The 14,623-nt window shown below is 36.4% G+C and overlaps 1 protein-coding gene across 4 annotated transcripts; it reads right to left on the bottom strand.

Moving 5' to 3' along the window:
* Positions 1-1,933: 1,933 nt before the first annotated feature.
* Positions 1,934-8,098, bottom strand: EPGN (epithelial mitogen). Of its 4 annotated transcripts, none has more exons than XM_007463210.1 (5): positions 8,007-8,098; positions 7,359-7,448; positions 4,516-4,636; positions 3,632-3,784; positions 1,934-2,040 (listed from the first exon to the last, which is right to left on the bottom strand). In XM_007463210.1, exons 1-5 carry the CDS (start codon positions 8,047-8,049, stop codon positions 1,986-1,988), a joined length of 462 nt encoding a protein of 153 aa, XP_007463272.1. In that variant the 5' UTR covers positions 8,050-8,098; the 3' UTR covers positions 1,934-1,985. The 4 variants fall into 4 exon arrangements, with proteins under 4 accessions (XP_007463272.1, XP_007463275.1, XP_007463273.1 ...); XM_007463213.1 differs by having other exon boundaries at positions 1,986-2,040; positions 3,758-3,784; positions 7,386-7,448; positions 8,007-8,049; XM_007463211.1 differs by having other exon boundaries at positions 1,986-2,040; positions 3,758-3,784; positions 8,007-8,049.
* Positions 8,099-14,623: the final 6,525 nt, after the last annotated feature.

Consider the following 14,623-nt stretch of genomic DNA (forward strand, 5'->3'; position numbering starts at 1 on the left):
AATAAATAGATAAATTAATTTCCATATATGTAGTCTCACTGGGTGGATTTTATAATGTTGATGTATACTCTTCCACAGGTGAAAAAAATTGAATTTCTATTGGTTTTATGTTTTGGTTTACGTTTTGGTTTGGTATTCTGGGAATTTTAATTTGTTGATTAATATCAATTCAATTATGTTTACATATTAGAAATATTTATAGACAGCAAATATTATAACTTTTTAGGTTATCACCTCCCCAGACTCTACCCTTACTTCCTCTTCTTTTCATCGGGAGGCAGTCCTTAATTAAGCTATAGTGTTTCTTCCTGGACTCTACCCAGCTTTTTAACACCTTTTTGAAATGCTCAGGAAAAGCCCAGCTTTCTAGGTGCGGTCACTGGAGTCACTGGGAGGAAGCTTCATCTCCCCACTCCTTGGTATGATGTAACCTCTGCATACTTTGTGAGGTCATGCAGAAAGTGCTGACATGCAATTCATCTGCATTAAATTCCTTCTGAAGGAAAAACAAAGCAAGTGAAATGCCTTCTATTCAAAGGAAAGCAGAATGTAGTTTTGTTTAAAAGTGAATGAAAAGTCACAACTTGATATAAGAAAAAGGCTTGCTACTAGGCTACCATTGTAAGAATATTCATGTTTGATCTTTTTTTAACCCATCTCATGATCAAAATTATTTTGCTTATCTACACCACAATAGAAAAGAAGTCTTAGATTGAATCTAAAAGAAAAACGGTAGATATTATTATTTTTAATTTCATGTTTTACAAATTCTTAAATTATTATTTTACAAACCAAATAATAAAATATACACCTAAGATGATATCCAGTGGGGTGAGAGGTGAGGTCAGGGACAGAGATGGAGTTGAGAGGTGGAAAATATTCTCTCTTCTGTCACAATCAAATTTTAGAGCTAGAAGGACCTTGTAGGAACTGATCAAAGCCCAACAAATTAAGGGACCTGAACTAGACTATTCAAATTAGGTGGAAGAAGTATGATTAGAGAGGAAGGACCCTAATTCTCAAATTGTTATTTCTACCAAATATTCCGTTTTCTCTCCCTCTGCGCAGATCTTCTCTCCGGTACCCAGAAATGGTAAAGAAAATTTCCACCCGCTGTTGGCTGGTGAAAAATTCTTATGTCAGGTTCTTCAGTTTCTATTTCAGAACCAATTGTAGAATTTTATTTGTTAGTAGAATTTTAGAATTTCAGTCCAAATAGATAATCGCCAGGTAATTCCACTAACAATAGGAGAAAGTGATGAGCATAAGCATTCGGGGACCAGTGAGTCCAACACAAAATTTTATAATCCATGCAGAAATAAAACCTTTTTGCCTCCTCAGGGCTCAATATCCAGGTAGCGTTCAGTCATCAGAAACTCTTTAGCTTATTCCATATTTCACAGTGTTGTCACAAGTTGGGTATCATTATGTTTGCCTTGGACATTCCATTTCTTTTCTCTAGCTTAGACTTCAATCATAAGTTTGGTTCACTGGAGGTGCCATAATACTAATCTCATCTGAATAGCTGACATCACATTCTTTTAGACACCATGAAAGCATTATGTTTGGGATTTGGTCCGTAGAGCAGTGGTCCAGTATCCTGGTAGCAAGCATAGTGAAGAATCCAAGCTTGGCATTGCTTTGGCTGGCTGCAAGGTTGATAATTATTCCCGTGAAAATTCACATCTGACATAGTCAGAAGCATAATACTCAGTCTCTCTGCAGTGAGAACAATAATCACACAACAGCAACAAACCCAGAGTAGGACTGTGAACTTGACCTCTGTCACTGTACCTTGTTTCCTTGGCTCCCATGGCACTTTAAAAATGGCAAAGTCTAAGGACCCATGTTGAAATTTCTTCTCTTGTTTCATCATGATCCCAACTTTCTAGTCAGCTTAGGAAGTTTTGTTGTTTCACTTGAAACCTTCAGGTTTGGGCCCACTGATTTTCACCAATGACTCATGAAAATTTCTTACAAAGGCCTCATAGTGGTCTTCCTCCGGAACAGATGTTGTAAGGTGATTTCAATTTTAGACACCTAAAACAGAGTATTGGTTTTCATATGAATTTGACTGCCGTTTGTATTGCTTATTGAGGATTATATAAATGCTCTGGTGTAGCAATTGCTTTTGGTATCCCACCCATATCCTCTTTACCCACTGGTATACCCATCCCCCAGCAGTTGTGGGTGTTAATAAGGCTCACAGTACCATCCTTCTCTAGAAGATTGTCCTCAGCCAAGAGAGGACTTTGCCTGAAGATTCCTAGGAGATTCCAAGCCCCTGCCCCTTACCCTGCCAGGAGCACTCTGACACCCATGCCTCATGATGCTGGGTACTACAATCAAGATCCCTCACCTTCTTGGGATGGGTCAGCGATGCCAGTCATGTTCTAGGTCTCCCTTTGGAATCAGGCTGAGGATAGACTTCAGCTAAACTACATCTTTGCTTACCTTCTTCCTCTGTTCTAGCTTTCTTACTTCATTACAGATTTCACCTTTGAGCATTCCCTTGACCAGTCATCACTCAGTCAGGAATCTCTATCTTAGGTTCAGCTTCTAGGGAACCTGATCCCAGACAGCTGTCTTGTTAATATTAAAAGGTCTTACTTCCTTTTTTATTTTCTTTCTTGGTCTCTTAGGCAACTGATATAACAGATTTTATATCAAATGATCCACAATTGATATTAACAGATTTTATTCTAAGATGCAATTCTTTTTTTTTTTTTTTTTTTTTGGTACTCAGCGGCCATGGCCCACGGGACAAGCCGCTCCGCGGCATGTGGGATCCTCCCGGACCGGGGCACGAACCCGTGTCCCCTGCATTGGCAGGCGGACCCCCAAACCACTGCACCACCAGGGAACCCCTCTAAGATGCAATTATTAAGCAAACAATTTTTTAAAAAATGTTGTACAATAATTTTTGGTCATTTTAAAAATGACAACTTAGTTAATGGAGTACAGCAAAGTAAATGTATTTATACCTTTTCTTTAACGTATATCACATTATTTCTTGACTTTTCCCTATACATGGATTAAAGGAAAAATTACCAGTGTGGAAAAGCCAGAAATAATGATTAATAATTAATGCATGAGTAATTTATACTTAGTGGATCAAATTTATCTTGTTTAGCTTTTAACAGTAGACAGAATCTCCTGAATATACCCTCAACTAATGTCTGGGAAGAAAATGGCCCACATTTATCACACATTTTCATTCATTTAACACTCATGTTTTGATTTGTCCATTCAAAAAATATTTACTGAGTGTCTATGGTGTGCCAGACATGGTATTCGACACTTCATATAGTTGTGCACAAAACACATTAATCTTTACCCTTGTGGGCCGACTGTCTTACACATTTATAACTTTGATGTAGGCAGACAGAGTTGGGGATGAAGGGAAACTGTAAATTGGAACTATCCTATTGCAACTGTGGGTAAATTTTTACCTCTTGTCTGGGTTTATGAGAAAAGGCATCAAAACAGATATGCAGAAACTTGCCAGATTTACAGCCATATTTTCACTAAAAAATTATATATGTCAGTGCCTGGTACATTGTAGGGGCTCAGTGAATATTTCTCAAATGAATGAGTATCTAATGACTTCATAATTTGTATTTTTTCATACCTCTTTTTTATGTAGCAGTAAAAAATAACAAGAAAACCACTTAATAATAATCCAACGCCAATCCCAATTGCAATGTACTTTTCATAAGAATCCACAGCATATGAAGTTAAGGTCAAGTGCTCACACCTTTCTCCAGTATAACCAGGAAAACACCTTTAAAAAAAGAAAAGAATGTGTAATTTTTAAACTCATGATAGAAACACAAATGACAAATTTCAAAGAATGAAAAAAATTTAATAAAAAGTGATTTAAATTAAAGAGGCCAATACCAAATGAAAGCCAATCTATTAAATGTATTGAAGAAGCCATGTATTTTACAATCATCCTTTGCTTAAGACCCCATATTAATGCAACTTCCCTCATTGGTAGGAGGGAAAGGTAGGACCCTTGCATGAGTTGATCTAGAAAATTGTTAACCTACTCTTTCATAGGAGGATGCTGAGCAAATCAACGATCGTAAAAATGGTGTCTCAGTTGATCTAGAACTTTATATTCCTGAAGTGTTTTTGCCATAGTCTGTTTCACTTTATCCTATAATCTATCCATAAAAACTTGGAAACTTCTTTGCATGTTGTTAGAAGTTGATTTGGATTCAGTAGTTTTGAGGTACGGTGTGAGCTTCTTCGTCTTCAGCAAAAGCTCCCAGGTTACACAGACGCTGCTAATCTAGGAACCATGTTTTTGAGTAATGAAAACTAGGTAGGTTAGAAAAAGACCCCTTAGATATTCAAATACAAAGAGAGTTGGTGAATCACGTTCAGATCATGTACCTTTTTTACTAGATAAGATGGAGGCGTGTGGAAATGTACTATGTGAAACACCATGTGAAAGGAGGCATACCTTCTCCTCCCATCTCTAGGGCTTGGGAAGTTCTTTGCAATTACCTGCAGATGGCTTTCTCCAGCTCATGGTGGAATGCACAGACACCATGGATGCAGTAACTATGGTGGTCTTCCAGGCAAGGATGTGAGAACCTCAACGCTATGGGTCCTTCTGTGTAGCCAGCTAGAAAAAGGAGATACAGTATTAACAGATGAGGTGGGTCACACTTCCACAGTAGATTTGTAACATATATACAAAAAGGCCTTTAATTTTAGGAATATTCTTTGAGTGCTCTGTCATTTGAAGTACTGATTGATTCCTTTGACAGGTTATATTTACAAAGGTTGGGTTAATATCATCTAAGACATATTAATGAATTACGGGCTGGAGGTAGATTGATGATCATTCCATTCTTTGGAAACTATGTAATAAGATATAGATACAAGTTTGCCAAAAGGTGGCAGCATTGATTCTAGTCTTAGCATGCTATCCTGGGCAAGGCTTCCCAAATATATGCCTGGATACAAATATATGCCTGGAAACAAATGAAATAATACAATTTTTTTCATTCTCCCCTTTACACCTGAGAAGTAAGCACTTAGGAAGATTTGGATTTATGGTTGGGAGATAATGAACTTGATTTCTTTTCATTCCCCAGAGAAGAGTGAGATGAGAATCCCCCCTTCTTATGCAGACTACCTTAAGTAGCTAATGGAAAACCTATACATGAAGCCAGAAACAACTTATGGCTCAGGCTTAACATAGCTAAGACAATAACTTCAGATGTTAATTAGAAAATTTACTCAGTTAAGAGGCATTATGAGATTGTGGGAAAAGCCGTGGAGTTGGAATTAGAAAACCTGGGTTTTGATTTCTAGCTTTAACACCATGCAAATGACCACACTTGGCGAAACCTTTGTGGTCAAGTGTCCAGAAGCCTCTTTATGGGAAACTTCCCTTTGAGAAGCTGTACTGTGGCAAAATACTTAGATTTCAGGATGCTTATCCTTCATTCCTTGATGTACTAAAGACATATACCTATACTATCCTTGAGATTTATGCAGTGGGAATGACAAAACAGCATAAATGAGTCCTTTTTAGTATACTTTAATTACTGATTCTTAAATTCTTCTCAAGAAGAATTAGTGGCATTTTATTTTTGTCACTGTTACGAATAAACATATCTCCTCAACCTTAGTTATCATGTTATATTATATTCACCTTGCTAAGTAGATTAAGAGAATCATACTTATTTTGTTTTCAGGAGAAAATGATCTTAAAAGGCATACTTATTTATATCGAAAATACTAAATCTTTAGGTACCAAGTCACCAACAACATACTGTTATATAACTTCCTTTTGGTTGAGCGCACACATTACCTTAAAATTCATATTCATTTTGTTAAATGTGGTATAGTAAATCTAATTTCTCATCTTGATAATTACTTCTAAGGCAGTGGGAATTTCTCATTATAAACTGTGGTAGGTTCTTCCTACTTCAAGATTAAATAAGTTCAATTAACCAAGCCTGAACCAGGACTTACTAGAAAATGGGAGAATTGAAAGAAGACATTTCCAAAGAAGGAATATACTAGAGACTCATCTTTCCTCTAAGGAGAAGAATATCAGTTGTAACTTCATGAAACTTTCCTGAGATACTGGATTCAGATTTTTAAGTGAAATGAAAAGCAGGGAACTAAAATTCACCCATCAAGAAAGCAAAAAAAAGAACTACTGAAGTGATATATTCAATCCCTTTTGTCCATAATTATTACCTGTAACTTGGAGAATTTGACTTGCAGTTCACTATTAGGGAAGAGAAAAGGTGGTGATGGACACACTGTTATGTCACTGAGAGGAAACTGTTCTTTAATTCTCTACAGTATTATCTGTCAACAAAGATGTTTCCTCTTTGTTTAAAGGCTCAAAAGACATGAAGAATTTGGCTAAAAGTTATTCTAAAAGCCACACATTTTATTTTGCAAATTGATATATATGCAAAAACTCAAATGAGCAAAATATTTTAAGCAAATTTTTTTAATTTAAAATTATTGGTGAAATGAAGAATACTTAAATATTACTGTCTTTCATATTCAGAAACAAAATGTTTAACTTGATCTTCTTTTACTTGCCTGGCTCTGAGAGCAAGATATGGTGTTTCTTTGATCCTAAGTCACAAAGCCCATCTTCACATCGGGGGTGGTATGTGATTTGTGTGAGAATCACAACCACCTGATACACAGGTCTTGGCAGGTAACAAGTTTCCCAAGTTCACCTCTAAGAGTTCAAAGAGTTTGGAAAAATGCTGATGCTCAACAGTGGCCAGAAGCTATTTTAATAACAGTAATAAAATACATCATCACCATCAACAACAAAAATTGGATACAAGTGGTTGGGAGGTATAGCATATACTAAAGCAACAACAAAAGCCCCCAATGACAAGAAAAAAGATCTTTCCAAAGATGAGGGAAAGTGGATTAAGGCTTCATCTGTTAGCCATAATTTATTTGGCTGCAAAGCTCACAATCACAGATCAAAATATAAAGCCACGCATCAAGAATGCCAAAATAGGGACAAACTGCCTCTGGAAGCACATGGGTTATTGGGAGTCCAGCAGGAATCAAGCAGAAAGTTTGGCATGTTTCATGTCCAGGACAGTAACTGAAAACAACTTTTTCTCATTTGCTTCACTTCCTCCTTTTAAAAAGAGAATTCTTTGCTGACACATTTACCTGTCACTCCCATTTAACAGCATCCTGATAAAAGATTGTCTAATAATAAAATATATATTTAAAAATTTCCAGTGTTGCTTTTATCACAATCCAAATTTCTCTCAAACATTAAAAAAAAAATCACTTGGAAAAAAAAAAAAGTCACTTGAAATACAAAAGTTTGAAGAAAATACCTTCTGTTTTGTTAACAGTCCAGTTACTTTGCTGGGTTGTGATTGGGGGTGTTACAGTCCTGGCTGCCTCTTCAGTCACTGCTGTCACAGCTGTGTGAAGGGGGGGGAGGGAAGGCATCTTTAGCAGGTGAGCCTCCTTCTACATACCAGCAACAGATCAAAAGTTATTCTATCTAGTCCCACATCTGTTCTATTTTTAATTCATTTACATTTGAAATCCATAACCTGACAAGGGCAGTTTCTTGATAGTTTCTCATGCATATCAATTCCACTCACTACATTATAGTTAGAGAAAGTAGAAACACATTAATTATTAAGAGGAAATAAATTTTATAAACTCATAAAATAAATTTTATTACATTTTATAAACTCATTCAGTCACAAGGACACTATCATATCATATGTATCAGCTACTCTTCAGTTGTATAGAACAGACAATGTAAAGATCTCAGAAAAATAGGTGTCAAAATATGTTAAAAGAGGAACACACATTACATAAGAAACTAAATTAATTCCCAAATTCCTTGCTTGGATCTTTGTCATGAAGAACAACTGCTAAAAGGCAACTCCTCACTAATTCAGATAAAACAAATCCTATTCACATTTTACAATGACACAAAATTAACACAGCAAAAAGAAATGACCTACCATTGAATAAGATATAGACTGATATCGAAACTCCGAAAGCCATTTCCTGCACTTGTTAACAGTATCTTGCTCTTATCCTCCTAGAATGACGGGTGGAAGGTTTTTATTGAGCTCTCTCGGAGGCTTTCTTGCATTTATATTTCATGAAGCGTCATCTGGCAGTTCTTACCAATCCAAAAAATATGTCTTTCTGGCAGCAGCTTGAAGCCTTGAGGCATTCGTGTACTTGTTTAGGATACCTGTGTTATCTAGCAGTGTGATCAAATTTTCTTTTGAAACACTGGTTTCCTGTTACCTGTGGGCATAATCGTGTCTGTAAACACACTGAAAACAACAAAAAAGAATCTGAATTCGGGAAAAGCCCCCTTGGTGTGAACAGAATTATCCCAGCTCCAAAGTTGATAGTGACCTATAAATGATTCCAAGAAAGGGGAGTTTTGATATTTCCAAAGTCGGAAACATCTTACTTAACCTGTTTGTAAAAGAAATATCCCTGAAGCTGCAGTCAGTTATACTACTTTTCAGTACAGATTGGGTTCCACTGCAAATCAAGATATTTTGTAATTTATGGGCAGGAGAGAACAATTAAATGTGTGTAAAAATAAAGGTTTAATATTCCATTTTGGTTTTTGCTACTTAGTTTTACTATTTCAATTTCTGTAAAAATAATTGTTTTTAAGAGCATAAGATTTACATTTATGTCATTCTGCCATTTATTATTTTTCTGAGTAAATGGAATAGGCTACCGAGTTCTAGGAACTATAGTTCTTAAGTATATGCCCTAATGATTAGGCTCTAGAGAGAACCAGTAAAGCACTAAAATAATGATGATGATGATAATTATAATAATAATAGTAATAATAATAATAATGTCATCTCCATTAAGATAAAATTAAAATATTTATGTTTGGTACGTCTAATGCATAGAAAGCTTTTAGTTTAATACAACATTCAAATTTTTCTTACTATTAATCTACTTATGATTATTAAAGTACCACTTTTAAGGCCAAAATATGTAATTATTGCTATTACTTTTTGTGACTATAGGAACTTCCATAAATTTTTCACTTGCCCCAAATTATTATAAATAATTTATAAATATGTTTTGCTGAACTATTGCAACTTTCTACCAGTAATTTCAATTGCTAATATTTTCTGTACCTTAAAAACCTGTTTAAGTCAAGATAGGTTGTCATTTGCTTCATGTCCACCCAGTAAATTCAGTTTACCGGAAAGGATCCCTTTCACTATTCAGATATGAAGTTGGCTTTAGAAATCACACAAGAATGAGCTTGTTGAACTCATTATACCTTGGGCAATCACTTGCCACAGAGTCATCCTTTTAAAGTTAAAAGACTATACTTGGCTTGCTTTAAATGTGCCTACAGTTCATATTCCTACTTTCGTAGAGTTTTAAAAAACTACTTATTATTAAGACAAGTTCTGGATACTGTTTTCCCAAGCAAATCATATTTGAATTATAAGTCAAATAATCATCTCTGTATCACTGGTAAGAATTTAAGGAAAAATCATTTACAAAGGATTAAATAAACCACGGCCAATTGCAGTTTCAGGAGGAAGATGCTAGGTCTAATGTTAAATATGTTTATTTCTAAGACTGGGACATAGTACCACAACCATCTTTATAGTAACTGTTAACTAGCACTTGACAGTGCTTTGCATTTTGCAGAAGGTTTTCACACACATCTCAATTCTGTCTTTAGTAATCCCGGCCCCAACAAATCCAGTGCCTAATATATAGTGTAGAGTATACTCAATCAATCTGTCTTGAGTGAATAAAGAAATAAACAACAGGCCTGATTTTTATTTCCATATGACAAATAAAGAATGAAGACTCAAAAGAATTAAGTGACTTGCCAAAGGACCACACCCTAGAGTCAGGACTTGAGCACATGTTCAGATTCCAGATCATACGCCCTCTCCAGTTCCCCAGCTGTGTCCTCTGGTAGGAGTCAGTATACTGACCTTAGAGAAATTCAAATTATCTCTTAAGATCAAGATTTAAGTAAATTACCTTACCATAAGAATCTAAACAAATGAATTATGGCTTTTACACATGTTTGGGCTGAGAGAAGTGGACCACTGTCTCTCTAGATGTTTCTCCACTCTGGTGAATTAAGCCATATAATATAGAAACTCACCTACCACTTGAGCTTAAGAAAATAGCTCCAAGTCATCCCATATGTTTCTTTTCCTCTGGGACTCATCATGATGGATCCCACTTACACTCTATATAGGAAAACCTCCTATCTTCACATCTTCAATCCTCTCATCAGGGAGTCCTTCCGCAATCCTGAAGAATGGGAGAGGTGGGTACTGTAACATGGCCTCACGGATACTCGTATTCATTCTTGATACATGTTAGAGTGAAAAAGAAGGCTAAGAGCTGCAGCACCCCACTATCATTTTTCCCTCTGACCATTTTTCATCTTTTTAATTTATTCATCTCTCTCTAGTTATAAGCATCTCTGGAAGTGTCTTCTCTTCCCTTCCCTCGCTAAGTTTATTTTTTTCCTTCCCTTCTCCTACTTTCCCTTTCTTTCCCCTCCTTTCCTTTCTTCATCTCTCCTCTCTTTTCCTTCGTTTTTTATTTTATTTTATTTTTTTACTTATTTATTTTATTTTTGGCTGCATTGGGTCTTTGTTGCTGTGCGCAGGCTTTCTCTAGTTGCAGCGAGCGGGGGCTACTCTTCCTTGTGCACAGGCTTCTCATTGCGGTGGCTTCTCTTGTTACAGAGCATGGGCTCTAGGGCGCGTGGGCTTCAGTAGTTGTGGCACGTGGGCTTAGTAGTTGTGCCTCTCGGGCTCTAGAGTGCAGGCTCAGTAGTTGTGACGCACAGGGTTAGCTGCTCTGCAGCATGTGGGATCTTCCTGGACCAGGGCTTGAACCCGTGTCCCCTGCACTGGCAGGCGGATTCTTAACCACTGCGCCACCAGGGAAGCCCCCTTTTTCTTTCTTGCTCTTTCACTAACAGCCAAAATTTGTTGCCAGACATTGGCAGGAAATGGTCATCAGCCCATTGCTTATCTCTCTCTAAACTTACTCTGTAATTCTCATGAATTCAGTTGCCATTCATCCATCCATAAACCATTTTATGCCTGTAACATGTAATGTTTGTAAGACAAATAGAAAAATCCTGCAGAGACTCTGACCTCAAAGAACTAGAGGGGGCTAAGGAAAGTACATACATAACTACAGTGCTGGGTAGAGACGGATGACTGCCATGAATGTGTACATAAATGTGTATAAGAGTTCAGGGGTGGGACTTGGTCAAACTCTCACAGCATTTCTCATGGATGAGTTTCATTTGAAGTGAATCTTAAATAGCAAGTAGAATTTAGACGTACAGTGATAAGAGAAAGGATTCTAGGTGGCAGGGGAGGTGGGCACTGAGGAGAGGTAGAGTGATAGAATGAAAAGAGAGTGGGTTCCAGCTCACATCATCCTAACAGACCTTTCTTTGAATTCCAGTTCTACCTTTGCTATCCATTTGGCCTTTGCTGAGACTTTTTAATAACCTCAAGGGTTGATTTCCTCATATATCAAATGTGGATTGTCAGTAACAACAATAACAAAAAAGTAAAGCATTTAGCACATGATAGGTGCTCAATTAAAGATAGCTGTTACTATCAAACAAGTGTAGAAAGATGCAGGGTGTATATAGTGGTCAATCAAGGTTAGGAATTTAGCGGTTAACACATGTTGATGCATCTTAAGTTTTCATCATTAGCCATGAATTATTCTCATACCAGACTGATACTATGTCAGGACTTTTATTTATGTATTATGCCATCACCTCAAACTCAACATGTCAAACTGAACATATTATCTCTTCTCCAAAATAAGCTCCTCTTTACAACTTCCTCATGATAATCAGTGATAACATCTTCTAGGCTTTAACTACAACTCTCATCACTGACTAAATATAGTCTAAATTCTGATTTATCCAGGCTTTCTCTAATCTATTTCTGCTGTTTTCCAGCTGTATTTCCACCACTCTGCAACACACACTTTTCATTTCAGTCTGACTGTAGCCCTTGCTTTCATATATATATGCTAAGCTCATTCTCACCTCCATATCTTCATGTTATTGTTCAATCCTCATTAATTCTTCAGGGTCCTTTTTACAGATGCGTGTAGAAGAGAACTTACTTCTCCAAACCTCCTCCACAAGACAATCATATGTCTTTTATAGACCCCAAATATGCATAAGTCAAGTCATGATAACAATGAACCAACTTTATTTCCTTTATGTGTTGACAAAGGCTTCCTTCTTGACCAAACTTTAGACTTCTCCTACTCCTTTTCTCAACTAGGCATCAACTTAGCCTGTTGAGCCCAGTTTTAGCAAAGAAATCTGCTAAGTTAGTTTATGGAGAATCCCCCTGCCCTGCCCCTTGCATCCTTGTCCCTGACATATCTGATCAAGTTTCCTTTCTCCCACCCTTGATATCTGGCCTAACTGTAACAAGAATCCTGGTAAGCTAGTTTACAAGAATCCCTCTAGCCTTGTTATCTAATCAAGTTCCTCTTAGTAATTTTCCATCTACTGATCCCCTCACTCTCTTCATTGCTATAAATCCATTGCTGTCTCAGCTATATTTGGAGTTTTCAATCTCTTCTACTGTGATAGTCTCAACCCCATTGCAATAGTCCTGAATAAAGTTGTCCTTATACTTTTAACAAACGTTAGATAATTTTTCCTTTATAGTGTTTTAATTGGTCTCTGGAAATGCTCACTCCTGAATTTTAGCCTCACCAAAGGGGAAAAATGTTTCCAAAACATAACTCCTCCTGCATTTGGGGGTGGGGGAGGAGGAAGCTCAAAATTACAGACTTCACCTTTTCCATGTAAATGTATTTTGGGTCATTATGTTTGTTTTGCGAACGTGGGGCACTTAAATATTAAAAAGAGGGTCTTTCTGAAATGTTTGCTTGGAAGCTTTGAATTTAAACTTTTATCAGGGTTATTAGACAAAGACTGATCTGGAATGGGCTATAGAACATTTTCTTTCATGTTTGAGGAACTTGTACATTTCCCCAGCATGCTCTGAAGAAACAGATTACAAATATATGAACGAAGAAACTTATAGATAGCTTAAAGAAAAAGAAGACAGGTATTCCTTTCCAAATTGGTTTTATTATACAGTTGAAATATTAATTATAAACATCTAGTCTATTTTCACACAAATGATCAAGAGTATACACTAATAAAGACATGCATTGGGAAGAATCATTACTGGTACATAAACAGACTGGGATTTGGGCCTGAAAGCAATACAATTATATGCCCAGGGTAGTCTCAAAATAGCCTTCGATGGACAGTCACATGTTTTTTCTAATTTAAATTGTGTTAGAAACATGGCATCTACTTTGAGAACCAAATGCTATAAGAGAAGAAGGAAGAACTGTGAGTAACAAAGCAATAAATTTTCTCTTTTGTTTGTTTGTTTTTTGCGGTGCACGGGCCTCTCACTGTTGTGGCATCTCCCATTGCGGAGCACAGGCTCCGGACGCGCAGGCTCAGTGGCCATGGCTCACGGGCCCAGCCGCTCCGCGGCATGTGGGATCTTCCCGGACCGGGGCACGAACCCGCGTCCCCTGCATCGGCAGGCGGACTCTCAACCACTGCGCCACCAGGGAAGCCCAGCAATAGATTTTTAGTCATATCCTAAGGCTTAGCTTGGGCACATTGTGTTATATTTTTCTATTAGATTTCTAGATTTGTGAACAAACATAACTTCTATTCTTTAATGAAGTCCTCATTCATACTATATTGTATTTTCCTGATATTTGTGGGAAAATACAACCTTAGTTTTGTTTTGTATATTTGTTTGATTTTGGAGTTTCCATTATTCTTCAAGGAAGGTATTATCCAAATATTTTTGTAGAAGAACAAATAAATTACATGTAAACCTAACACATTCTTATTGCATTTTTACTTGGCAAGTAGTAATTCACCATTTGAAATAATCAATATCTTTCCAAGTAGCACTGCATTTTTTGCCTTCCTTGCATGTTTTTCTCTCCTCGGATGCAGCATCATTTCTCATTAGTATGCCTCATAGGATGCATTTGGGAAGTATATGAGATCAAAATTTTAATATTTTATCTTTCCTTTAGCAAATAAACTCTTTTTCATCATACGATATAGTACATAAAATATATAAAAATTGGCCATAATTATGGCAAAACCTAAATTACATTTTACAAGGGAGCTTATTTGTCTGACAAAATGTTTGTTGAAAACACACTATTTGTGATATTTGTGTCAAAAATATATGCATTTATTATGAGCCCTTTATTAGTTTTAACATTATGAACAAATATTAATCACAAAATAGACAATTGTTACCAAAGTTTTCATTGCAGTTGTTTTGTTTTCTTTTCCTAAAATTGAATATCCACTCAAAATATTCAGTGATTATTAGCAGGAAATGCATAAGATTGTGTGAATCATCTGATCCACAGTGATTCCATCTGTGAAAAAATAAATACAATGTAGAAATAGCTTTGTAGTAAAATATAAAGGTTTTTGCCTTTTGTCAAATAGATACGTAGCATGACTTCAGTTTGCTTTATTCTTTCATGTGAT

This window comes from Lipotes vexillifer, unplaced genomic scaffold (genome assembly GCF_000442215.2).
Source record: "Lipotes vexillifer unplaced genomic scaffold, Lipotes_vexillifer_v1.1 scaffold872, whole genome shotgun sequence".
Classification (NCBI taxonomy): domain Eukaryota; kingdom Metazoa; phylum Chordata; class Mammalia; order Artiodactyla; family Lipotidae; genus Lipotes; species Lipotes vexillifer.

Coding starts and splice junctions, on each gene's coding strand:
- EPGN (XM_007463210.1), bottom strand. CDS start 8,049: ATGGCTTTCGGAGTTTCGATATCAGTCTATATCTTATTCAATG. Junction 7,449..8,006: donor AGTCTATATCTTATTCAATG/GTAGGTCATTTC, acceptor CCCTTCACACAG/CTGTGACAGCAGTGACTGAA. Junction 2,041..3,631: donor TACTGCTACATAAAAAAGAG/GTATGAAAAAAT, acceptor ACTCTGTTTTAG/GTGTCTAAAATTGAAATCAC.